Source organism: Harpia harpyja, chromosome Z (assembly GCF_026419915.1).
Source record: "Harpia harpyja isolate bHarHar1 chromosome Z, bHarHar1 primary haplotype, whole genome shotgun sequence".
Lineage (NCBI taxonomy): Eukaryota > Metazoa > Chordata > Aves > Accipitriformes > Accipitridae > Harpia > Harpia harpyja.
The window spans coordinates 44101522-44129290 of record NC_068969.1 but is presented as its reverse complement, the minus strand read 5'-3'; the positions used below and the strand labels follow the sequence as shown (position 1 = coordinate 44129290).

The 27769-nt window shown below is 41.6% G+C and overlaps 1 protein-coding gene across 3 annotated transcripts in view; it reads right to left on the bottom strand.

Annotated features, from left to right (window-relative positions):
* Positions 1-1428: 1428 nt before the first annotated feature.
* ACO1 (aconitase 1) overlaps positions 1429-27769 on the bottom strand; it is a 39652-nt gene continuing 13311 nt past the window's right edge. For all 3 annotated transcript variants that reach the window (XM_052776237.1, XM_052776238.1, XM_052776240.1), the window contains exons 4-21: positions 26639-26776; positions 24550-24619; positions 24258-24441; positions 18584-18723; positions 17420-17591; positions 15933-16033; positions 14784-14900; positions 13347-13506; positions 9915-10050; positions 9331-9415; positions 8899-9055; positions 8213-8337; positions 7352-7456; positions 6555-6697; positions 4996-5143; positions 3875-3997; positions 3195-3380; positions 1429-1936 (exon numbers count right to left, since the gene is read on the bottom strand). In XM_052776237.1, coding sequence (XP_052632197.1) covers positions 1823-1936; positions 3195-3380; positions 3875-3997; positions 4996-5143; positions 6555-6697; positions 7352-7456; positions 8213-8337; positions 8899-9055; positions 9331-9415; positions 9915-10050; positions 13347-13506; positions 14784-14900; positions 15933-16033; positions 17420-17591; positions 18584-18723; positions 24258-24441; positions 24550-24619; positions 26639-26776 — 2404 coding nt within the window. In that variant the 3' untranslated portion in view covers positions 1429-1822. The remainder of the gene's footprint in view (positions 1937-3194; positions 3381-3874; positions 3998-4995; positions 5144-6554; positions 6698-7351; positions 7457-8212; positions 8338-8898; positions 9056-9330; positions 9416-9914; positions 10051-13346; positions 13507-14783; positions 14901-15932; positions 16034-17419; positions 17592-18583; positions 18724-24257; positions 24442-24549; positions 24620-26638; positions 26777-27769) is intronic.

Below are 27769 nucleotides of genomic sequence, written 5' to 3'. Positions count from 1 at the left end.
AGGAACCTGGGAGGGGGGGGGGGGGGCATAGCTGGGGCAGCCGACCTGAACTAGCCAAGGAGCTATTCTATACCATGTGACATCATGCTCAGTATATAAATGGGGAGCGGGCCGGGGGGAGCTCTCTGGATTTTCGGTGGCGGAGCGTCGGGTTCCGGGTGGTGAGCAGTTGCACTGTGCATCACTCTTTTTTTTTTTTTGTATATTCTTTCATTAGTACCGTTGTTGTTGTTGTAACCTTTTTTTTTTTGTGTTGTCCCAGTAAACTGCCCTTATCTCAACCCTCGAGGTTCCAGGTTTTCTTCTTTTCTCTCCTCCGTCTCCTCCCTATCCCACCGGAGGGGGGCGGGAGGAGTGAGCGAGCGGCTGCGTGGTCCTTTGTTACCGGCTGGGCTGAAACCACGACACCCTGTTATTAGGCACCACTGAAAAGAGGCTGGCTGCATCTTCTTTGTGCCCTCCATTCAGATACTTGTACATAAACAACGGAGGTGTCCCTGAGCCTTCTCTTCACTGGGCTAAACAGTCCTGGCTCTCTTAGCTTGTCCTCGTATGACAGATGCTCCAGATCCTGCAACATCTTAGTGGGCCTCTGCTGGATTCGCTAAAAGAGCTCTGTGTGTTGTAATCAAGCAAGAATAGCCTGTTGTAGGTACAGTGCCATCTCTATCTCCTCCTTAAGCCTCTTGACTTCTTTCAGAACTATTTTCATTGTTCTGGAGCCGACTGCTCCAAAAATACATTAGGAAATTACTTTGAAAGAATTTCTCCATTATGTTAATTGTTGTGGCAGTCGCTCTAAAGACAGTTAAGAGTAAGAATCAGTAGTATAACCTTGTTTGTCTCTGAGTAAGAGGATATTTGTTATCACTGTAAATAGATTCTTGTGGTATTGTGGATAGGGCAGTCACTGACTTCAGTGAATGCATTAGTGTAATCACTGGTTGCTAACTGCCAAAAAATTTGCTGACAAGGATCTTGAAATTGTGGTAGCTTGTCTTCTTGAGGACACAAAACAGAGCTAAGTACATTACAGCAGTATTCTGTTGGGTTACAGAAGACTGCCAGTGTCTGACAGCTTTTGTATTCATCCTAATGCAGATTATTCAAAGAAACAAGAATTAAAATACGAGAAGTCAAGACTTATATGACTCTGCTCCTACAGGGACAATGAGAAGAGTTTAAAGTCCAAGCTTTGTTCTGCATCTTGGAACGAAGGATAACATGACAAAAACCAACAAACTTCTTGAAAATAAATTTAATTTTATCCATTAGAAATATTATCCCCAATAGGTCCACCTTTCCACAAAGGCTTAGATTTTAACACAGTTCACATTTTTTAAAATTAATAAACAGCTAAATAATTAATTTTTGTATTAGATTCAGATTCTGGTCAACTGAATAAGCAAGCAAGTCAATATCAGGTAATCAGGAAGGAAAAGAAATTATTTTTTATACTGTCAGTTAATTTTTGGACCACTGATAGTCAACCTAAATGGACCAAATATATGAAATCAGCACATGATCTTCAACAGTTCCACAGCTTCCAGCAGTATTTTAATGACTTTTGCACTGTATTCTAAGGTAAGTCGAGCCAACCACCATATAAAACAAATAATAAAAGCTGTTTACTTTAAGTGGGCAAGCGTGTCCATTTTCCTAATACACAGAATAATTCAGCATTGTAAACAAGCCTTCTAATACAATCCATGAACAAACTGTTCACTTTATGGTTCATGCTTACAAGTTTATGATTACCATAGTTTTATTGTGCTCACCAGAAGCAGGCTTGTACCTGGACGTTTTTGCTTAATGTTTTTTATTAGGAAGCCATTTTACGGATCATGTAGTTCAGAATGCCACCGTTGTGGAAGTAAGTGAGCTCCACGTCAGTGTCAAATCTCATGATGGCATGAAAGGTTTTCCCAGTATCCAGCTGTTGGGGTCAAAGAAAGTCATTCAAGCAGCAGAACCTTCCACATGTTGCATAACATCATAGTAAAATAAGGACTATTATGATAGTTTTGCCATCTTAAGAAATTGTGATAGAAAGCTAAAGTGAACAGGCACTGGACATCAGCATTTCTTTCCACACTAGACTACAGCAAGCTGCTTAAGAGGAAAGCAGTTTAAAACTGTTTTAAACAGACAGCATTGCATTTGCTGCCTCATTTAGATTTATTGTTGATAAGCCTAGAGACATGAAAGCTGACCATCCTTTCAAGTGGTTATACTAATTCTTGATGTTGTTCTATGTAGTCATTCTTCTGGCTTGGGTACAACAGCAATACTAATTTAATTAGCTTCCTCTGAGGCCTAGTGTTTGGGAATCAGAAAAGCACAGACAAGTGCATGAAGTGAATAAAACCATTATGTTTTACTGAAGACCCCTCTAGTCAGGTACTTCCAGATGAACGCACAATGTTCACCTGTGGCTAATAAGCTGACCAGCTCTTTGGGATCTATACTTTCTCCATCTCAGGGCAGTTAATGAGGCACATGTAAACAACTACTGTTAGAAACTAATCCAGGGAGACCAGCTGCATTAAATCAACATGCAGTAAGTAGATTGTTTTGCTAACCACAGTAAAAAAGCAGAGTTTGATGCTATTAGGTTAAGTCAGTCAGTTTTACAGATACTCCAATGAAGAATAAACCAAATTTTTATTGTAGATGATATTTTTCAAAAAGGGGCATAGGTTTGGAGGCAAAGCTAGACAAAAAGCGGTCTTTCAAATACAGGGGTTGAAGTTTAACTAGATTTTATGCTGGACATGCTTAGACTTCATACTGAATGTTGCAGTGTACAATATTCTGTCAGTTAAATTGTCAATGAATTATTTTAAACTGGTTTAAATAAATTAGTTTAATTTATTTAATACTTATCGTTCACTTTCTGTTGTGCTTCAAATGTTTAACTGAGACAAAAAATTATAGTGGACTTTGAAAGACTGGTCCAAAATACAGGACTGCTTTGTGCTAAATAAAACAGTCTGGGCATGCTGCTTTTATATCCCATCATAGTGAATCCCTGTTAGAATGACTGTTTCCACCCCCTTCACCATCTCAATTTTTCTCCCTTCCTCAAGTGAGGGAAGCTTACTGCCATTATGAAAGCACATTATTTGAAGAGACAGTTAATTTTGAGTGAAATTACAGTGATTCAGAAAAATCAGCCCTTAGCTGTCTCATACCTTAATCTCGATGTTCATCTGAGGTTTTAGTTTTTCAGGAATGATAATCGTGTAACGCTCCCGTCCAGTGAGTCCTAAAGACTCTGCATCCTCTCCAGGTAAATACTGCAGAGGAATCACTCCCATCCCTACTAAGTTGCTTCGATGAATTCTCTCATAGCTTTCAGCAAGCACAGCCTTGACACCCTGGGAAATACACAACAGGTACAGTTATATTCATGGTTTAGGACAGTCCCTCTGTGCTCATAGAAAGGAAATTGGTACATTTATGGTCCCGTCCATTTAATTTACCAGCTACTCTTAGAGTCAGCAGGTCCGACAGTGGACTGTCCAGGATGACTTGATTATATGTTAACTTTCAAACATCTTTAAAAGAAGTCTGACTGTCAAAAAATTACATATGCTTTCTCAGAAATCCTGCATACTTCTCCATAACTCTTGCTAATTCAGTGTTGCCCTCCTACACTACAAGCTCCAGGATGCAGTTTAATTAATTTCTAAATTTTTACACGTTAATGTAAACTCTACCGTGGCTTTTGGAGGCAGCTGAGAATTCAAAATAGCTCTTGCTACCAAAAGTGAGAATGAGCTACCCCAGATGTTGGTCATAAGCTAGTCTTCCTGACAAATGAATGCACTTTTAAGTACTGTCATCCTTCTAGTTTACTGTAGTCACTCACCAAGAGGAATGGTCCTTTAGCTGCCCAGTCTCTGGAACTTCCTGCACCATATTCCTTCCCAGCCAGCACAATCAGAGGATGACCAGCCTGCTTATATCTTTCTGCAGCATCAAACACGTCCAGCTGGAATGAAAATAACAAATAGTTTATACACTTTTTGGGGGTGGAAGCACAGTTCCATGGAAACAAGGGAAAAAGTGTCCCCACATAAACAGCTGAAGCCCACACTTTCCATCAAGCAGCACTTTAAGGATATTAACCATACAGTGCTTTGTGGCTTCTAGCCTGATCTTACCCCCAAAACAAACCTGCACCTTCCACTACTACTTCTGCAGTGGTTATACTCTCCACTGATATGCCTGATAGCACCACATTACGTAGGTATGCATGACCTGCTTCCTTAGGTCAATACAGCTCCTGTCCTCTCATTAGCTTTACCTAAAAGGCACTTAAGTAAATGACCTAAGCTGTAAGAGGGAAAGCCAGTACTAATCCACTCTACTGTCAGTGTGACGTGCGGAAACCAGACTCCACAATCAGTGAGATTGTAAAGTAGGTATATTTATTCAGCGCTGGGCCGTACGGGGGGTAGTCCCACCAAAGTCGTGCGCGCCACACTCGGCAGTTTGTCTCAAGTTTATACAGTCAAGTGTTACATATTCACAATACACCTATACATATGCATGACCTATCCCCGCTCCATATTAAAATTAGCTCCGAGAGGTCATTTCCATAGTGTCCTCTCAACTGCGCTTGCGCAGTGCCTCTTTATGGTGGTCGTCTGGTGGTCGCAGAGATGAAGATAGATGACTCCTCTTCGTCACCGCTAGTAACCTTTTTTCTTGCGCAGGCTCAGTGATTTCTTGGTATTCACCCAAGCCGCAAGACCAGTCTTAGCTGGCTCTTGGGGCCTGCTCCTGCTTCTTATCAGGAGCTGTCTTTACCTCATTGGCTGGTCCTTGGGACTAGCTCTTCTTATCAAAGACTGTCTTTGCCTCAACTAATTTCAACAATGTAAGCGCTAAACATCATCCTTCATCCCCCCTTATTATGTCTACTGAGATTCTTTTGACTCCCCTTGTCTCAAGTGAGCCTCAGTTTAGAACAGCATGTGTACTTACAGTTTCCCCAGAAGGGAAATGGACAGTCTGAGGTCCTTGTTTATCAATAAATTTGTTCACCAAGCGAATGTTTGCAAATGTTCCTCTGGCCATGACAGCATCGTTCCCTCTGCGGGAGCCGTAAGAATTGAACTCTCGAGGAGTCAAGCTATTAAGGGAAAAGAAAACAAGGGAAAAAAGGGAATTGTTGTTTTTAGGCTGAAGCACTCTGTGCTTTAAAAAAAGAAAGCAATGAACTGGTGTTTCTGAGGCAGGTATGTACATAGTTCCCATCATGGCAGTAGCATCCAGTTAGCTGATACTTCTACTTTTAAGATATTTTGAAGGAAAAAAGAATAATTAAAAAAAATAGAAGTCTGCCTACAGCTTGATCACAGAAAGCAGCTTCCATATCATCCTCATCGCTTGTCCTAGAAACAGCGTCTGATAGCGATGCAAGGATATAGTTCATGTTAGTTCAAAAGACACAGTACAATTCTTTTCTTAATAGCTGGCTACTGAAAATCTTCCTTGTTATATTTATATTACCACAGCATCTAGAACAAAGGTAGAGACACCACGGTGCTAAATATCTAAAAGACAGTGAGAGCCCCTGCTGCAAGTTAGAACTACGGAAGAAAAAATTCATTTGTAAACAGAGATATGGGAAAGAGGGGACACTCCAGCCTAACCAAAAAACAAAAAACATGCTGGAATGTGACGGAAAATTGGACAGTTTGCATTGGGCTACATCCAAACAGCAGCTATGACATACAACATCTGTTTTGTAATGTGTGTAGGACTATCTAGATTTCAAAGCAGCTGATACCAGAGGGCCAAAGAGTCCACAGCAGTTAGTTTTCAGTAGATCACACTGTTTTAATCAATTTCCTCTCCAGAATTATCAGGTCTAGTGAAGGTATTTTTTTTTTTAATAATGTCAGTGCTGTTTCTCAAAGCACCACTGAAGTTCTAAGAAGTGCTAAACCAGAGAATAAAAGTATTACATTATCTGTGAAGACAGTGAATTACATTACATTACATTATCTGTGACAGGCAACTCAGCAAGTCCTAGTCTTGCCTTAAGTTGAACCCAGAGTACTAAACTGGCAGGCTGCCTATACAAAAAGACCAACATTTTACAGCAGTTTGGACTCCAACCACAATAGCTTTGCCAGTTTTTGTAGCTGCGCTGAAACAAACTACTGGGTGTTCTGTAGGTCCTAACAGCCTAAATCTATGAAATAGCTGCACGTGCTAGAAGAACTGCATATAAAACCAATTTTTGGCGTTAAGGACCATGATCATTTTGCTTCGATATGGAGACAAATCCTGATTCCCTTACTTATGAATAGACTTACTGCAAAAACCAGCCTGAAAGTTATCTTCTTCCCCTTGATGAGAGCTGCTGAGACAGCAGAGAAGGAAATGCTTTTCTTTGTTCTTTTATATATTCTCCAGGCATCCATCAAGGTATACAAGCATATGTGAACAGACAGCACATATATGTGCCTGTTAACATGGTATAGTAGTTGTGGCTTGTTTCCTCTTCCCAATTTATAACAAGAAGTAGTGCTTACCCTCTGCTCATCAAATAACGGGCTGCAGGACTATTTCTTGCTATATTCCCAGCCGGAGATATGTGGTCAGTTGTCACAGAATCCCCAAAACTCAACAGGACATAAGCGTCTTCTATTGTTTTCGGGGTCTGAAGAGCCAAAGTCTATACCATCATAGACACAAACAAAATCATTGAAATATGACACAGAATTCCTTTACCTTTCTCAAAATTACAAATTGCAAAATAAAGTCTTCCTTTTCAAACAAATTAAAAGAAAGAAAAAAACCCAACACTATTAAAAATGTTTACATTCTTGAACAAAATATGATGTCCTGTCTGTCAGCAAGTTCATGCATGAAGAAAACAGATGAGGCAAAAAAATTAGCTGAAGCTTCCTGTGGTACATGCATGAACACAGACAAAAATCCAGGATTCCTAGACTTCTGCATGCATTGAAATCTGCATTTCCTTTAAATGGTACTGAACACTGAACTATTTGGTGCAAAATGCGGGCAGGCAGAATTGTGGGTTTCTTTTCCTGTCCTTTTCCCTCACTTGCTTGTTGAAGAGTATTTCAGCTTAAAAGGAGACTTTTCAAAAGCCCTGAAGTGATAGGGAATCCTCACAATTTTTAGATTCACTCATGCCTTTGTATTAAAATGAATACAATAGTGTAATTCTAACATTTGAGAACCAAGGCCTCAATAGGCTATGATGGATGCTCCCAGGCCCCTTGAAGTGGCTTTGCTTCACCTTTAACATTAGTCAAGGTCACTACACACTTTGGCTTGATTCAAAGGGAAAGCGTGCACGTACCAGACCATCAAAGAAAGGCGGAGACTTGATGTAAGTTGACTTGGGATTCCAAGTATACAGTTTATCTGAAGGAGCATCTAAGGCATTCCAAGATTCATTTACTGTCTGAAAAACACACAAAACCATCCTACTGATTTCTAAGTTTTCAGAAGCAACAGAATTACTTCAGAATCCAGGTAAAATTACAAATTTGACGTCAGCAAAAGCCTTGTGTATTTCTTAGAGCATTTCAGGAAATTCTTAGGACAATATACCTTATGTTTGAGGTGGGTTTTCCTTTAATGATTCTATCTATTAAAAGAGTTAGGAAAATCCTCAATTCATTGCAATAGAAGAGCTGCTCATCCAGTTTTCCAACAATAACCTGTATTTTGTATACAGATAACACTTTATAACTCTCAGGTGTATCTATCAGTAATCTTAAGAAGATTTCCTAACATGAAACAACACCTGAGAAAGGCTTGCAGGAAAACATCACCACGTACAAGTTTTCTTCTGATGTGAATGCTATTAAGTCATGTAAATGAATTTTATGTCACCTGAAAAAAACCAAACTTCTGTGAAGCTGGAATATCTCACTTTCTAATATCAGCCTGGGATGACTGTTTAAAACACATCAACCATAAGTTACATTAAAAAAAAATCATTAAGGAGCAATTTTCAGGACACAACTGCCTGTAAGAACCAATTAATTAACCAGAAGCCATTAAAACAAAAAAAAAATATCATTTGAATACTTGTCTGAACAGGACCGACAGCAATAGAAGGAAAAGATTCATTTCATTATCAAGACCAGCTTATTTAACATCTTCAGAATAGCACAGTACATCAATCAAACTACTGCCCAGGGGATTAACTCACCTCTATTTTTTGGTAGACCTCCTTGAACATCCCAGGAATAACAAACTGACGCTCAACAACCTGAATCTCATTTCTTGTTGGCCAGATATCTTTCAGGAAAATCTTCTTCCCTGAAGCATTTATTCCTGTAGAAAATGGTATTGTTATGTTTGTTGCAAAAATTTTCTATTAAGAAAGAAAGAAAAAGTTTATCATGGTGTCCTTTAGCTATGCGTTCCTTCTAACCTTGTCAACACTCATGAGACACACTTCATTTTGCTTACAAGGGTCTGACAGGAGCAGGCCTCATAAACTTGATAATGCCTGTACATATGCCTTCTTTTGTGATTTTTAATGGCCTTCCAGAATAATTTATACAACAATTTAAGTTGGGAAGGATCTTTGAGGGTTGTCTAGATGAACTACCCACTCAAAGAAAGTCTTCTAAGTCAGGTTGCTCATGAGATACTGTCACCCAGATATAACCAAAAAAATGCCTTTGTGGAATTAGAATACTGGTCAGGCTTGGCTTCCCCCTTTCTCCGTCATACAGACTCCTTGTTGCTCTGTTTCTTACCAATCGCGTGCTTTGTATCCCAGAGGTACTCAGCCATCTGAAGCATCTCCCCAAGACAAATGTTTCTGAAGAGCTTAATTCCAACTTTAGTTTATAAGCTGCGAAAAGAAGCATCCTGACACTGTCTTACCCAAAGGCTCTTTCTCAAAGTCAATCCGGATAGTCCCCGCAATTGCATAGGCTATTACCAGTGGCGGGGAGGCTAGGTAGTTAGCACGGGTGTTAGGATGGACACGTCCTTCAAAATTCCTATTGCCAGACAACACACCCACCCCTACGAGGTCTCCCTGTAAGAGAAAGTTTGAAACAAAAGTAGCTGAGGTGCTTGCAGACTCCACACACCCAGCAGGTCTGCAGAGCTGCACTGTGCTGCAACATCAATGACTGGACAGTCACACAACTGTCTCCTTCCAAACAATCCCAAAGCATTTCCCACAGACAAGAGAATATAGACTTCTCAGCACACAGCTGAGAAGAGTTAGCGCACAGTATAACACAGCTCAGAACAGCACACAACAGAGAACAGCTTACCTAAATAAGCTGCACAGGAAAAACTGCATACCTGTGTAATGGCTGCAACAACAGACTCTGGCAGGGGTCCACTATTGCCAATACATGTCATACATCCATAACCCACAACATCGAACCTAGACAGAGCACAAAAATCATCAGTGAACAAAAAGCTATTTTGGAGCCCTTAGCAGTTGGCTAGGGTTACTTTCAGAAGATGTATTGTTTTAACAAATTAATTGCTGCCAAAATGAGCATTTTTGAGAATGCTCAATTCTTATAATTGCAGAGACTCCATGCACACAGAATGAAGATCGGGGAAATGTGTTAGCAAGCAAGATGAACAACAATAAAGAGTCATTTATGCTGTTTTAAAACCATTAGTCTTGAAAAACAACCCATTTCCTGCTTAATAACATGAGTCTTCAGGAAGCTACAGCAGGCAACAGGCCTTCTCCCTCATTGGTACAAAGTCAGCCAGCACAACAGCAATGTGTGAACTCATGCAGGATCATGCCATTGGTTACCTGTCATATCTTTTAAGCTGTACAGAGAAATAGTTATTCTATTGCATCACTTGTTGTCAATGCTTTTAGTTAAGCAGCCATAGGACAACAGTAAGAAAAGCACTCTTACCCTAGTTGGGAAAGGTAACTCATAACTCCACTCTCCCTCAGATAGTATGTGACAACCCCGCTTCCTGGGGACAGGCTAGTTTTAATGTATGGCTTCACTGTCAAACCAGCTTCAACAGCTTTCTTAGCAAGCAATCCTGAAAAATGCAAAGGATAGTTGCAGTTTGTCCTGGAAATGGGACAGTTTGGTGGATTAACAGGTTAACAGAAGTATCACTAAATAACTGGAAAACAAAAAAGGCTCCATTTCCAGCAATTAAATGGTACAGTGAGCCAACAGCATTAGTCGCAGAATAATGAGTTAGAACTCAAGTGCTCTGTTGAACTGTAGATACAGTCTGCAATTTCTGCTCCACTGGAAAGTTGCTGGAAGTTCCATTCAACAAGATGCACTCCCACTGGGGCAGCACATAGACATTCAAAACTCAGAACACCATTTGTAAGACAAGTGCCTCACAAAAAATTCAATGAAGAATTGTTAACTTGTCACTCATGGTGGTCTAGTGACCCAGTGCTGAAATAACTGCCAACACATGACTTGCTGCCCTCAGAAGCAGATGGCTATAAGAGCACCAACTCTGGCCCTTGCCACAAACAAGCTATCTCACAATCTACAGCTTGTTGCAGGAGTGCTGTTTTACCACTCCTGGATTTGTAACACGCATAGATATGTTTTAGTGGAGCATATGTGTTACCAGAAACATATTTATCCTGAGTTTCTTCCTTTTAAATGAATTGTCCATGCACAGGCGAATGTTCAGAAAACAAACCCCCTCCAGCCCTTTCCCAGGATGGACATAGAAGAAGCAGCAGCTATGCAAACTATGCAAAACTTCACATTCCCATGCCTCATTCTCTCTCTCACACATCCACTTACATAAGAAAACATACATCAGCTGTGCTTTGATCCAACATGATCTCCAACAGGAAGACATCATCAAACTGTTTTGTCTTTGCCAGCTGTTTGGCAGCTCTGTTAGACATGACCCAGAGACCTCTGCTTCTAAGTGTTGTGTGAAAAGGCCTACAGATAGATTTGGAGGCCTAAAGGTAGATACATGAATTTAAAAAAGCAGTCCTATGCCTGAAGTTGCTGAGGCTTCTTAGCTGCCAGAGGAAGCTGTGGAAACTGGAGCTCTTGGATACTTTTGAAAATGTGACCATGAACAAATTATCATCCTAGGACCCAAAAGCCTGACAGCCTGTTTGAAAGTGTTGGCTTCTGTTTTCCTGCCAATACCAGTTCTGAAAAGAATGCAAAGTCAAACTCTAAAAACTGGCAAGGAAATGCCAGAACTTAGGTTGCTTTGAGCAACCTTAATCCAACACCTTTGCAAAGTCAGATTAGGCTGCCAAGATTACTACAGCATACACTGATTATCCCCACAGATGCACAGCCCCTGCACATCATTTAGTGCACAGGATATACAGCGGTAGTTTGAAACAACTATTCATATTTTGGATTTCTTTTAGCTTACTTAGTGTGGGAGCAGTGTATGTTTTATTTACTTTCATTTCAAACCCTATAATGAAAGCCAAATTATCATGTTTCTTGTGGGTATCTCAGAGGTTCTCAGCACCATAGCGTACAGTTACTGGAGACTGACAGAATTACTTTTCCCTCCTTGTTGAGGTCAAAGCTTAAGTGCCACTGTAGGGAAAGGTAGTAAAGTTAAGAGTACCCACTAAATCTGAGTGCATACGCTGAGATCCTTAGGACTATGTTCTTCAGGCTGCTGTGCATTAAGTAGCAGCGAATGCATTCAAAGTACCAACTTCACTTGTATCTGCAGAGCATTCTGCACTTTAAATTCATATAGCTATTAAGCCAAGCAGACTGAAAGATCAGCATCCCCACTGCCACAGAGTGGGTTAAAAATGGATGCCATTAGTCTGGGAGCCAAACACTTGAGGAAAGTGTTTGGAAAGTATCCTAAGCAGGTGGCACAAATGACAGATACACCCACCTAGAACTAAGGGAATAGGACAGAGCAAAGATAGTTTGCCTGGAAGAAACCTACTTCTTGATCCTTGGAAGAAAGAAATACAGCTCTATTTCTGTAATCATGATCAGGATGGACCCGAGGAAAGAAGTATACTTATTTGGCTGTCCTGTCAAGGGCAAGTGAATTGGGAGATTTTGTTTAATTCTGTTCCTCTCAAAGGAGTAAGAAATAGAGCACACCTCTCCTCAGCTTCCCTTTCCACCCCACATCCTGGTTTGTGATGGACTTTGGCCCTGTTGCTAGGAATTAAAAGACCTTTTGTGCCTGGGAAGGGGGTGAGCTGCCGGTACTGTAGAGTACCAAAAGAAAGATGCTAGCCCAAGAACAGGTGACAAATATCACATCAACAAGCTAAATGCAAAGTGATTGTTGACAGAGCTGTCCACAAGCCAAGATCCTCCCAGCACCACATAGGAACAAAGGAGACAAATTATGTGACTTCATCCAGTAAGTAATTGTCTCTAGTCAAGGGCCCTTGCATTGCCCATTGTACATCCCTTCCAACCTTTGTAGAAAATAAGCCTGCATCCTACAAACAGTCTGACAGACTAGGAAGCCCTAATGCAGTGATGATCTTACAGTGACAGATAACATCTAAGTATATGTTTGCAGAGGAGAGAAAGATGTGAGCATGTAGCCAAGCACCTGGGAAAGACGGCTGAACTGGTCTAGTATAGACTGAACCCTTTGAGCTGACTCTCTTCATGCATATTTTGTTACCAGAAGCACACATTTGGAATGAGAAATTTTCTGCCCAGACTAGCCAGGTTAAAAATGAACAACCTCCTTCCTGCCCTGAAATTTAACATAAGCAACTCAGACTGTTTTGTAGTGTTTGAATGGTGATAAGCAAGAAAGTGGGGGATAAAAAGCCCACCCCTGACCACTTCTTGCATGCAGTTAAGATGTAAACGACAAGGCTCTGAAAGATGGCAACTCCCGAGAACACAATTTTCCTCCTCTACTCACCCCCCAGGTGCCCTCAGACTCTTGCTGTAACAACTCAATAGACCTCTAGCTAAGTGTGTGTTTTGTACTCTGCTGCCAGATCAGAGCACCTTCAGACTTAATCCCATAGACCGTTCTTCACTGTCCCTCTTCTTGTGGCTCTGACTTTCGATAGCCCCTTTTCAGCTCTATATAACAGCTTCTGTGCATTTGAACAAATGTCAGAGGTGCTGGTTAATTCAGTTCCAGCTTGCCCTGTAAAGATGATAGTGCAGGAAAAATCCATTTTCTTCAACCCATGTTTCTAGCTGCCATTTCCAGAATTCCTTCTGCTACCCTTAGGGACTAAGTGCAGTTTTAGCACTCCAAATGACAAAAACAGCACTGTGCATGTAGAATTACATCAGTGTTGTATTTGTCTTTAGGACACACAGCCAGAGCTACAGAAAAACTACTGCACATTAAGCAAATAAACTTACCTGCTCCCAACATAACTGAGGGGTTACTGGTGTTTGTACAGCTTGTAATGGCAGCAATCACTACTGAACCATGAGCAAGCTCGAAGTCACAGCCCTCAAAATTAAATTTGACTATGGTGTTGTGTCTGTCTGGGGCAATTTGGAATCCTTTGAATCCTTGCTGTAAGACAAGAAAGTAAGAATCAAAAGGGTGTCGTTAATATAAATATTTTTAGTGGAAATTGGTATGGGCTGCGTATTTCACGAATGAGAAGCGTCTGTCAGTCATATCCATGCTTGCACTTTTACATCTGATAGTGAAGGCTTGCATCGCTGATTAGTCAAAGTGGTGGACAAAAATTATTTTTCTGGGGTCTACCCTATTCTCTATTTACTGGTTAAAGAGGCAGCCTTTGCAGCAAAATGTATTTGTGTTTTCTTCCTGCATGAATATATCCTTCTTCAGATTGCTCAGATGCTTCTTACTCCCATATGCTCCAGATTCCTGATTACATACAGTCTTGTTACACAATCTAGTCCTGAGATTTTAGCTGTAACAGATAAGATTTTTAAGCCATGAATATCAATGAAACAGCTCAAACTTATACTAAGAGTTGACTTGAGAGGCAAAAGCCTGACAGTTGAAAAAAAAAAAACAAAGAGCAAGAAGGCACTGTTCACACCATGAAAAATTACACTTAGAGATCTGAAAGCATAAGGTCATTTAACAGAGTTTGGAATATGTAACAAAACAATAATTATTGGGAATTGCTGTAGTTTAAGTTTCTTGATTTACAACACTAGAGTTCTATACTGCCTTTAACAAGGGTGGTCACCGTATCGGATAAGGATTCAAACTGATTTTGGGAACTTAAGTGTCTGGGCATATTAATTCAAATTAAAGTCTTGCTCTTCTTTCAATGACCATTTTTGACTGGATGATGTACAGAGAAGTCTTTTTTCTTTCTGTCTTTACCACCAACATCAGAGTGTCACAGAGACATGTGCAGTTCTGATCTGCTGAATAGATTCAGCACTGAATGAGAAACTATGTTGTGGAGCTCAGGGCCTAACCTGCTTGGAAAGCTGAAGAGCTGGGTAGTTAGCACAGAGCTCAGTGCAGTAGCTACTTGGTCCACTCTACTAACACCACCCATCGTGGCTAGTTCAGAAATCCCTAGTGTATGTCAAAACTGTGTTAGGCCTAAGACTGATCTAAAATCAGAAGGAACTACTACTTCAATAGGACATGAATACCTTCATGTGAGAGAAGTATCACCCCAATTTTAAACCACCCATTTTTTATGTCATCTTCTAAACTGCATTCAAACATCCTCATTTACTTTTCAATAGGCAAACAAACAACACACAAATTAACCCGAGAATGTAGTTCCTGAACACCAAACAACTTCTAGAAGCATGCATTAGTTTGTATGCCCAAATGTTCCTAGACCCTACCTTGGCTCCCAGACAAGTCTCAAAGTCCTTCTTCATATCTGACACAGCAACTTTGTCCTGAGGTCTTTTTGGTCCACTGCAGCAAGGCACAACGGTATGGAGATCCAACTCAACAACCTATTCAGTAAGAGAGACAGAGTGGTTCAGCACTGCATGACAAGTTGAAGCCAGTTAAGCCACAGGTATGCTTACTCCTGCTGTTGAACCAAGGCTAAGTCTGCACATCTTTATGTTTGTTTGCAGAAATTATCAAAGACATACGAGAAGGAAAAGATCAGAAGAAAAGGAACAGTTCTAGTTTTAGACCCTGCCAGCTCCCAGGTATGGCTCTCAAAAGCATCCCCGTTATTGAAAACTCAATGTGTGACTAAAGCATCTAAACAATATAGATGATTTTGAGAATTATGTCCTTTCACATGCTAGCAGCAGGGTTCTTTTCAGAAAACAATGATGTGAAGAAATCCTGGTACTGGCATAAACCAAAGCAGACTATTTATCTTGGCTTTGGGGAAAAGTTCAGTCCATTATGAAACAGAGATTATCATATTTTCCTGTTTCAACTTTGATTATATAGTGTGCTGCATCTTTCCATATTTACTAAGGTTTTTGAATAATCATGCAAATCTGAACATAAGTTACAAGATAAATTCTTACTGTAGAGAAAACCAGGAGTATTCTTGAGTTTCCTGGACATAGAGTAAGATCTTGATTTTCTTGCACAGAAAATGGCTTGTGTGGTCTGCGGTTACAACAAAGAGCTTCTAAGTGTCCCAATTCATATAGTAAAAGAAGTTGCTGAACAGAACAAGGGTAAAATTGGGACAAGGCTTACACAGAAAACATCCACACTATCTTCATAGCTGTGTTTGAGTCTGGACTGGACTTCTCAAAACCCCATGGATCAAATTGCAGAATCTGCACCAGCTAGAGCTCAACTGAGAGCCAATCTATACCTATGCCCAAGTTTTCACACCTGGAGAGACAGCTGGCTTATTCTACTAGGCCCTAAGTTAAGACAGCTGTGTGGACCAAGCCAAAGTATAAGGAATCCCCTGACTATTTCTTAGTTTCTGTGAAAAACAGACAATTGTCACATTAAAATAGGGCAGGGCGTAAAGCAAGGAGCCAGAAAACAGAGTAGTTTCTAACCTGTGTGAAGTCCGGATCCTGAGAGGAGTTCTTGAAATCTCTTAGCATTCCCACAGCCTCAAGATACTTTTTTGTGCACATAACTTTCTCTTTGTCACGGCCTAAGGTGAAAGCCAGATACAGCAAAAACAAAATGCAAATAAAACTGAGGAACTACCATGTCACAGAAAAAGGAAAAAAAACATAGAATCATAGAATCATTTTGGTTGGAAAAGACCTTCAAGATCATCGAGTCCAACCGTTAACCATGCCCCCTAAACCATGCCCTGGAGTACCCTGTCCACTCGCTTTTTGAATACCTCCAGGGATGGTGACTCAACCACTTCCCTGGGCAGCCCATTCCAATGTTTGACAACCCTCTCAGTAAAATAATTTTTCCTAATATCTAACCTAAATCTCCCTTGCCTCAACTTGAGGCCATTTCCCCTTGTCCTGTCTCCAGCCACCTGACAGAAGAGACCAACACCCACCTCACTACAACCCCCTTTCAGGTAGTTGTAGAGAGCGATAAGGTCTCCCCTCAGCCTCCTCTTTTCTAGACTGAACAACCCCAGATCCCTCAGCCGTTCCTCATAAGACTTGTGCTCCAGGCCCCTCACCAACTTGGTTGCCCTTCTCTGGACACGCTCCAGCAGCTCAATGTCTTTCCTGTAGTGAGGGGCCCAAAACTGAACACAGTACTCGAGGTGCGGCCTCACCAGTGCCGAGTACAGGGCAACAACCACCTCCCTGTTTCTGCTGGCCACACTGTTCCTGATACAGGCTAGGATGCGATTGGCCTTCTGGGCCACCTGGGCACACTGCTGGCTCATATTCAGCCAGCTGTCAACCAGCACCCCCAGGTCTTTCTCTGCCGGGCAGCTTTCCAGCCACTCTTCCCCAAGCCTGTAGCGCTGCATGGGGTTGCCGTGACCGAAGTGCAGGACCCGGCACTTGGCCTTGTTAAACTTCATACAATTGGCCTCAGCCCATCGATCCAGCCTGTCCAGATCTCTTTGTAGAGCCTCCCTACCCTCAAGCAGATCGACCCTGCCTCCCAACTTGGTGTCGTCTGCAAACTTGCTGAGGGTGCACTCAATCCCCTCATCCAAATCATCAATGTAACAGGCTATTTCACTGTTGACACTGTACATTGCACTACAAGACCTTTCAGCACAAATATTAGAGACTCTCTAAAAACAAAGCGATTGAGCAGACTTGGTGGCTTTTGGACAACAAAAAACTTAGGTTCCTGCTTCTGTCATCTGGACAAGCTAGGTTCAGGCAGGGCTAAGCAGGCAGTTAGCTGTGAAACAGTCTAAACCTTGGCTCTTCCTAAACATGGAGCCTAAGAGCCACACACAGCCTGACTAAGCAAGTACGGACAAAAAAAGCACTCAAGCTCAGAAGGCTCCACCTGATTCAACCCCATTGCTGACTACACCATATAGACCTGTAGTCCTTCATTTCAATTACACCTTTAACTCATTGTCTCCTCTTACACTCACCAGTTTGTATCAGGTACCCAATGCTAATATCATCCACTGGGAAATAGGCAGCTGTTGCTCCATACTCTGGACACATATTGGCAATGGTGGCTCGGTCAGCAATTGACAGCTGGGCTACACCCGGACCAAAAAACTCCACGAATTTACCCACGACTCCAACTTGACGAAGGTGCTGTTATAAAAATACAGTGCTGTGTCATTGCTAAGTGTCAAATGACCTGAGCATGTATGTTATAAAATCCAGCTTTCGACTTCAGAGAAACCTTTTCCGAAGGTTTCTATAGCCGCTTGAAACCAGGAAGCTTTGGTAAACTAAATCACAAAGATGAGGACACAGATACAAGGGATGTATTCCTTCTAAACTTCCTCTTCCACTCATTTAAACTAGAGTCTATCTTAGAACAACTGTATTTTTCTCAACCTGACACACTAAAGAGAGGAGAACAGTGTGGGGTCTTTAGCCAGCAAACCCTGGAAGATGGGGAAACAGGAAGAACCAACTGCACAAGTATGTGAAGCAAACTGTAAATAACTGAACACACACAACATCTGGATGAACTCATAAAAAACCATTGGCTTTCTCCATGTGGAGGTTCTCTCTAGAGACAGCATCCCATTATGAACATGTGTACCAGATTTCTGACCTCTGACGACATTAATGCTGACCCAGTAATACTCTTAATTCAGCCACAATCCACAGAGTGAATAAATATATTATGAACATATGACATGTGTGCCAAACCTGCAGATCAAAGAAATCAGACTGCAGAACTTACTGTTTTCAGATTTTATATTGCCTTATTTTAAGTGGGGACTTCAAAAAAGAAAGTAATCTGTTTCTTTTGAGGCAGGAGAGAAACAAGATCCTTTTACAAGCACTGCTGTTCCAAAACAGGTCTGCACGTGAGGATTGGAACAGGCCATGAGACACCAGCTCTCTGTTCTATTTTGTCTGGCTTCTGGGAAACAGATTTGCCTAGCAAATTTGCAGTTGTCCTTGGGCAGCTGATTCCAACCCACAAAGAGCAACAAAGCTTAAAAAAAGTTCAAAATGACTACATGGAAGCACACACAGGGCTCCTAAGCATGCAGTACAGTGGCTCTGTCCTACAGAATATGCGTAGCTTCCAGCACTAATGGCAAAAGAGCAGACATGTTCATTACCTTGGTAATGGTGAGCACAATGTCAGTGGATGTTACCAGAGGCTGAGGGTTTCCTAGCAGCTTATAGCCAACCACCTCAGGAAGCACCATGCTGATCGGCTGGCCCAACATCACTGCTTCTGCTTCAATGCCACCGACACCTGTATGCAATAGGAGTATACAATCCAACTATTCACAGAGATAGTAACATGTCAGAGAGAAACCCATGAAGTACAATTGACTGATGACTACTCGATTTAAGGTGTGAAAGGAGAGAGAAGGCAGACAGCCAGAGAGCTTAGCCTTCTGCTAAGAGGCACTTATCTTGCTTCAGTTTCTGCAAGGTTGGGCTTTTTAATTTCTTTCCGTTTCATACTTTCATCCTTGTTCCTCAGCCTAATGAGGAATATTAGGGATATTAGGTAAATCTAAGTAACTTACTCTGAGGAAGCATGACTTTTACAATAACAGATGTAAAAGTTTTATTTAATGGCTTAAACATGCAATGCATAAACAAAGAATGACTGACATGGCATTGAACATGGTGTGCTGTGAGTGAAATGCATGCAGACCATGACTATTGGTCACCAAAATCTTAAAAGTTATTTTGAAGGAAGGATTATTAGAGTCAAGAGTATAGACTGTTCTACAGAATACTGTGGTGGGTTAACCCTGGCTGGACATCAGGTGCCTACCAAGGCTGCTCTATCACTCCCCCGCTGAGCTGGACAGGGGAGAGAAAATATAACAAAAAGCCCATGGGTCGAGATAAGGCCAGGGAGAGATCACTTGCCAATTACCATCACAGACAAAACAGACTTGACTTGGGGAAAATTAATTTATTACCAATCAAATTGGAGTAGGATAATGAGAAATAAAACCAAATCTTACAACACCTTTCCCCACACCTCTCACTTCTTCCCAGCTCAACTCCACTCCTGATTTTCTTTACCTCCTCCCCCGTAGTGGCACAGGGGGACAGGGAATGGAGGTTGCAGTCAGTTCGTCACACGTTGTCTCTGCCGCTCCCTCCTGCTCAGGGGCAGGACTCCTCACACTCTTCCCCTGCTCCGGCGTGGGGTCCCTCCCATGGGAGACAGTCCTCTATGAACTTCTCCAACCTGAGTCCTTCCCACAGGCTGCAGTTCTTCATGAACTGCTCCAGCGTGGGTCCCTTCCACGGGGTGCAGTCCTTCAGGAACACACTGCTCAAGCATGGATGCCCCATGGGGTCACAAGTCCTGCCAGAAAACCTGCTCCAGCATGGGCTCCTCTCTCCACAGATCCGCAGGTCCTGCCAGGAGCCTGCTCCAGCATGGGCTTTCTGTGGGGGTCACAGCCTCCTTCGGGCATCCACCTGCTCCGGCGTGGGGTCCTCCGCGGGTTGCAGCTGGATATCTGCTCCCCCGTGGACCTCCACGGGGTGCAGGGGGACAGCCTGCCTCACCATGGTCTTCCCCACAGGCTGCAGGGGAATCTCTGCTCCGGCACCTGGAGCACCTCCTCCCCCTCCTTCTTCATAGAATCAGCATGGTTTGGGTTGGAAGAGACCTTAAAGATCATCTAGTTCCGACACCCCTGCCATGGGCAGGGACACATTCCACTAGACCACATTGCTCAAAGCCCCATCCAACCTGACTTTCAACACTTCCAGGGATGTGGCATCCACAGCCTCTCTGGGAAACCTGTTCCAGTGCCTCACCACCCTCACAGTGAAGAACTTCTACCTTACATCTAATCTAAATCTACCCTCTTTCAGTTTAAAGCCATTACCCCTTGTCCTACCACTACATGCCCTTGTAAGAAGTTCCTCTTCATCTTTATTTAATCCTGAGAGCTTATGGGTCAGGATTAAAGGGAGAGCAGGGACAGGTGACATTATAGTGGGGGTCTGCTACAGGCCATCCAACCAGGAAGACCAAGCGGATGAGGCCCTCTATAGACAGATAGGAGAAGCCTCACATTCACAAGCTCTGGTCCTTATGGGGGACTTCAGCCACCCCAATACCTGTTGGAGGGACAACACAGCAGGGCATAAGCAATCCAGGAGGTTCCTGGAATGCGTTGATGACAACTTCCTTCTCCAAGTGACAGAGGAGCCAATGAGGAGAGGTGCTATGCTGACCTTTTCACTGACTTTGGTGTCTGCAGAGCTGCTTCTCTCACGTATTCTCAATACTCTCCCTGGCTGCAGTTTCTGTTCCACAGCAACTTTTTTTTCCCTTCTTAAATCTGTTATCCCACAGGTGCTACCACCGTCACTGATGGGCTTGGCCTTGGCCAGTGGTGGGTCTGACTTGGAGCCGGCCAGCATTGGCTCTGTTGGACATAGAGGAAGCTTCTAGCAGCTTCTCACAGAAGCCACACCTGTAGCCACCCTGATACCGAAACCTTGCCACGCAAACCCAATACAAACACTAACAGAAAAGCTACTTGTTAAGACAGAAATATCGTCCTTACATCTGTTAAGTTTCAACGGGTCCTGGGCATGTGCAGATAAGAACCTCTGTGTAAGCACACCTTCAGTATTAGAGAAATGCAATTCAAGTGACTACTTCATTTTGCTAATTTAATAATATAAAGTATTAAGATGTCATAGTCATATGCAATCTAAAACCCGTGATGTTTACTAGCAATTTGGCATTAGGCAGCAGTTTTATAACCTTTTGCCTGTAGAAAGTCCCTTCTACCTTTTGTTTAGCTTAATTAATAGTGAGCTAGAACAAATTGCCTGTAATAGTTGCTTATGTATGCCAAACCACTACTTGTATCCTTTTTCCCACTTAATCTAATAATGGTTCTGAAAAATAATTTCCAATTTATTTTATGCAAAATGATATACCTATGTTAATTAAAAAGGTAATTCTGTGACAGATCAAATTATATGACTCCTTTCACTAGGAGTTGAATCATTTTTAAACAGTCAAGTTAGTCGACATGACTGACAGGCTACCACAGACAGGCACAAAGCAAGTTCAGCATTACCAGCCACTAGCAAGAAACGCTGGATCCAAGAACGTGCGCTTTGAGCATGTATGGTATGGACTATGCCCAGCCATACTTTTCAAATCCTGGAGAAAAAAAAAGGCTAAGTTTACAGACACACTCTTCCAAGCAGCAATTGGTGTTGCGACATCATCTAAATGACAGCTCTATGTGGAAGGTGCAACCAAATATAGAATAAAAGAGACCTTTCTTATCCCAAAGATGTCATGGTTTAAAATAAAGTGAACTTGTTTACCTTTGTATTCCAAGCCAGCAGGAATTCTTGCAACCTTGACAGAAAGTCTCAATCAACCAATATTGCTACAGTAGTATAGGCAGGGTAGAAAAAACACAATGTGCTACTTCTATCACATGTGGTATTCAGAACTTGACAAGCATCTTTGTGAACAACTAGCAAATGCTGTTTAAAAACACAGTGTCTTCTGTATTTGTAAGATATCTGTTTCAATAGGGCTCCTATCACCATATCACAGGAAGATAAAAAGCTCAACTGAAGTTTTTGCTACCATGTGTGGGATGATTGCCAATACTTACACTTCATACCTACTTATTTAGTCAATAATTCAAACACTGCAGTTTGCCACTACAAGCAAAAAAAAGGAATTATTTGTATTTATTTCTTTAACAAGCATTCTGCAGACTACTGGTATTGAAACATACTTCATAGTGCTGTTTTTGACAATGGCCTCTCTGGCCGTATTTAACTCACTCAGATTTAACTTTCAGCATCTTCAGTCTAATAGAGAGTTTGCAGTACTTTTTGATAAGGCAACACTTTGAAAGTAGCTAAGTGACTAAGGAACAAATGGATGTTCAGTGATGCTTCAAGTCCCTTGCCTTCCCCAATGACTAAGATGCTTCCAGAAGTCTTATTTATGATTTTCCTTGCCTGCTTCCTTGTGATTTAAATGCAGAATAGAAAATATATAAAAGAAAAAAACCAAACCCAACAATACATGCACCAGAAATCATCTAAGACTGTTACCAGAACAGGGAGCTTAGTTAAAAAGCTTTAAATAACTTTAAAAGACCTTATTAGGTTCCTTGAATTTAGGGTTAGTCTGTGTACTGTGTCTGGCTGGCACAGAAGTAACTTTTCTTTACAGCAGCCCATACAGTGCCATGTTTTAGATTTGTGACCAAACCAGTGTTGATAACTGTTTTGGGTTTGTGTGGCCGGGTTTTTGGTAGTGGGGTCTTGCCTCAAGCCTTCAAAAGACTGATTAACGAATAAGAAGGCAGTGATAGTTCAAAGAAAAAAAACTAAAACATGAGAAGTGTGGTATGTTTGCTATTCAAGGACTGTTTAGATTATGTGTACTCAAGGTAAAGCTTATCTAGTTTAAGATTCTACTTACAATGGAGGATGCTTAAAGAGTCACAGACTTGCTAATTAAGGACATACATCCTCCTTCGGCATTGAGAAAGGAGGGGTTGGCAAGAGAAACAAAGACCCTGGTGTCCTCAGATGACACATGCCCATAAAAGGACAAAAGGAGTAGGGCTATTCTTCCCCAAACGACCACCGAAGACCCCCAGAAGCCCACCAGAGACCCTCACACAGGCATAGAAGACTCTGGGATGATTGCTCAAGACAACAACACATCAGGCTTGCTCCACATAATGAATATGCAATAGTTAGGTGGAACATATGTATAGATAGGCGTGGTGTTTTAACTATATAAGTATGGACTGAAAACCTCAGTAGGTGTGCTCGATTTGTGGAAATCTTCCACCTTGCACCTTAAGCAGAATTAAGCAATGCCTCCTCTTTAAACATACTTTGTGTGTTTCAGGAGTTACTTTCTGATCAGGTAACACCCTGAGGAGGAAGGAGCAGCAGAGACAAAGTTGTGATGAACTGACTGCAACCCCCATTCCCTGAGAGGTGGAGAAAATCAGGAGTGGAGTTGAGCCGGGAAGGAGGGAGGGGTGGGGGGAATAAAGATTTTGTTTTACTTCTCATTATCCTTGTTTTGATTTGATTTGTAGTACATTAAATTGATTTTGTTTCTTCCCCAAGTTGAGCCTGTCTTTTGCTCATGACCATAAGTGGTAAGTGATCCCTCCCTGTCCTTGTCTTGACCCATGAGCTTTTCTTTATATTATCTCCTCATCCCACCCAGGCTGGGGGGGGAGGAGTGAGCGAGTGCCTCGTGGTGCTTTGTTACCGGCTGGGCTTAAACCACGACAATAACACACCAATGTTTTAGCTATTGCTGAGCAGTGCTGACACAGGTCAACTGCCCCTCAGCAAATAAGCTGGGGTGGGCAAGACACTGGGAGGGAACAGAGCCAGGACAGCTGACCCAAACTGAACAGAGAGATAGTCCATGCCATATAACATCACGCTCAGGATTAAAATTGGGATGCGGGGGGAATTTTTCCAAAGTAGCCATTGCCCAGGTACAGGCTGGGCTTTGGTGTGCTGCTGGGAGGTGGTGACTGATTGTCTTTGCATCACTTGCTTTTGTTTCCTTCCCCCCACCCCCTTCACTTATTAAACTGTCTTTGTCTTGACCCATGAGTTTTTTCTTGCATTTCCCTTCCAATTCTCTTCCCCTATCCTGCTGGCAGAATGAGTGAGTGACTGGGTGGGTGCTAACCTGCCAGCCAGGGTCAACTCACCAAAGTCTGAAATAGACCTTAGTCAGCCAACAGACTATTCACAATACACTACTGCACATACCCCATCCAAGCACTCCCAAACCGTCTATCATGGTGGTGTGCGAGTCAGTGCCCACTACACTGTCTGGATAGTAGTAGCCATCCTGATCCATCACCACTCTTGCCAAGTACTCCAAGTTCACTTGGTGGATGATCCCAGAGCCTGGCGGAATAATCCTCATATTTTTAAAAGCCTGAGAGCCCCACTGAAACAGAAGGAATTGGAGTAAAAAATTTTCAACGCACATGAGCACTGGAAGAACTTTTGTTCATTGCACTTTTCTCCATGCAAATAGAATTAATTCTTTCGGTACCTTTAGGAATTCAAACCTTTCCTTGTTCCTTTCAAATTCCAGGTCCTGATTTTTTTGCAAGCTATCTGATCTGCAAGTGAAAATAATCAGCTGTCAGAACAAAAAGTATCCACCTGAAATTTATGTCTGGTCAGGTATACCCAAAGGTTGAAAGAAAAGAAGAGTTATTAGCTAATGTTAATGCTGATCAATCTTATATTTTTAATCTCACTGCAGCTGTGAACTGCAGGCAACCAATTAAAAGGATTTAAGAAGTCTTAAGAGATAATACCTGAAGTCTGGTTCAAATGTGAGTGTTAATCTGCATATTATATATGTGACAGGCGTAAAACTTGTAGCTTCGGAATAGCTACACTACTTTTTAGAGCAATGTGAAGTTCCTAACACCTAAATCAGAAGCAACCAGTACACAACTGCCCTGCAACTTCAGTTTAAAAGAGATTATCACTGATGATGCAGTGCTGCCTGAAGCCCCTGTGTTTCAAAGCAGGCAGGGCTAACAAACTCTTCACTTGAATCAGCTGCCTAACTTAGGCCTGAAGAGTTTGAAAGAACTGAAGCATAGGGCTGGCCAATGTTCTCTCCATATATACATGAGCCTAATAGAAATAAAATAAGGCTGTGAGAAAAAGTAATTAGCAAAAAATTATCTAGGTGAAGTCCCAGATACTACTGATAACATAAAATGAATGTTATTAAAATAATACAGAAACAGAATCATAACAATTGATTTTGTTCTATGGTAGAAATCATATCTTGTTCACAAAGAAAAACACTGTTTCTGAAAGATCTTAAAAAATGTGAGGCAAATTAAAAAGAAGAAAGGTTAGGTTTCTAGTTTAACAGATTAGTGCTAGAACACCCATTACCCCAGAGATCAGTCTTTAGACGATTATTTCTAATTTTGCATCTGTTCCTAAACTGCTTAGTGTTATGTTAAGATTAAGAATAGATACAGCATCTCTAGGAAAAAAGTTAAAGGGAGTTGATTTTCAACAATTACATAGGTAAAAATTTTTTGGCCCTTTTTCTCCCCTACCAGCTATGAAATGGCTTCAGTGAGAATTTGTATCCTTACTACAGCTTGTATCCTTAGTCTACAGCTAAAAAAAATAGGAAAAAGTTATATTTGAAAACTGTCTGGCAACATTCTTCTATGAAGCAGGCTTCCCAATGCATTTCTGCTCAGAAGTTCCGTATTTTTATTCTAAAGAAGCCTCTAAATATTAGTACTGAGAAAGTGCTCTTCATGTTCTTTAATTTCCACTTTCTAGGAATATTCTTCTTTGCAATGCTATAACTTAAGTGGCCTGCTTCAAAACTGTCTCCTATCAAGGACAATAAACACAGAGTATTTCAGCAGCAAGGTAACTGCAGACCAAAAAACTTCAGGAGTTTGGAACATGGAAGGAAACCACTGAGAAACATGTAATTGCAGGATCTGTTTGGAAAAGTAGTTTTGTAGGCCCATGTTTAGATACCATAGAGGGTAGAAGGACCCCTGTGCAGAGGTCTTGTATTTTATTGTCGGTCTAGTGAGTGCTCATCTCTCTGTAGCACGCTGAGGATTGAATAGCATTATGTTTCCTTCCTGTACTTATAGGGGCCATATTAATTAGTGTCTTGTGCTCTTCTGCATGGAGGCACTGAACTAGCAAACAGTTCCTCAGAGCTGGGCTAGGGCAGCTCAGGTCTATTCTTATATAAATAAGGAAGAAAGGAGACATTCTTACTTGTCCTTTCCAAGACGCCCTACAGGGTCAAAAAGTGCATGTGGAAAAAAGCTATTTCTGAGCAACTAATAATAATGCAGTATTATTATGGAAAATTACGATCACCACAGGTCTGGACTGAGCCTGTTTCTGTTAACATTTAGTCGAGGCTTGTGCTGCTGAGAGATGCACCACAGGAAAAACAAAATTCCTCCATCTAATTCACAGCAACTGATACAACACCCCAACTTAAACACTTCTTAGAGTCTAGGATGTTATAGTCCAAATGCTAAGAGTATCACCAATAGAAGTACCTTTATTATCAGCAACTGGATCCAGCTTACTACCATTAAGTAAGAGTTATTTTGTATCCTTACCGCCTGTTAAAATCAACCTGGATGGAGTGATCTATCACTAGATCAGCTGGACAGATAGGATTGATTTTTTCAGGGTCCCCACCAAGTTTCTTCACAGCATCACGCATTGCAGCAAAGTCAACCACGGCAGGCACTCCACTAAAACAGAAGAGAAATAGACAAGGTGAAACAATTTGGAAAAGAAAAAAACAAAACAAACACAACTGAGATCCTGAGATGGAGAACAGACACCTACTGCCCCACACAAAACAAGCCACAGCCTTACCCTGAGTCTTGGGATCATTACTCTAGAGCAGAGACAGTACCCTTGGAAAGACAAAGTCAGAAGAGAAGAAGGGACAGAACATATATCCTGAACACTGTAAGAATTAAATGCTAAAACCAAAATTCATCAAGTAACAGAAGCTGTTTAACATGCTTGGCTGGGAATCTGGAAACATAGTCCTAGTCAGCATTCCTTTGGGACCTTGAACTGGTTTCTCTTCTTTTGCTCCGTTCCTCTCTCTCCTCCCCAATCTGTTTAAAAAGAAGGGGGGAGGGGGAAAAAGACAATGTCCTTTCTTTGATTCTCTGCTATGTTTATTTAGCTTATTTTAAGGCAAGGGTCATCTCTGAAGTTTTGCAAAGCACAAGAGAACCTTCTCCATAATCGGGGCTGTTTGGTACCTTCCACACTCCAAGTGAAACTGGAAGAGCAAGGCATCAGATTTCTTAAATTACAAAGGACATGACTGCAATACACCTTTGCAGAATAACTGTATTTTCAGAAGTGGATTTAACTGCCCTGCCAGATCACTGAACAAACATGAAAGGCAGAAATAAGGTGTACTATTCATCTTTACTAACAAAATCTTGTACTCACCACTGAGAAAAGACCTTATTTCACAAATGACACTCAAACAGCACGTTTTCAGGCTATGGGCCAACATTCATGTTTCTGCCTTCTCACGTATCTTGTGACAATCCTGCAAGCCCTTGAACTTCAAGTGACTCAGAATAAAGCTAACAGACCTTTTTCCCCTATGTTTGTATGTCCCATTCTCAGCTTCTACAGGGGTAAGTACCACCATGACATTTTTTTCCAATCAGTTTGGGAAACCTTCCTGCATACCAGCCTATCTGATTTTGCTG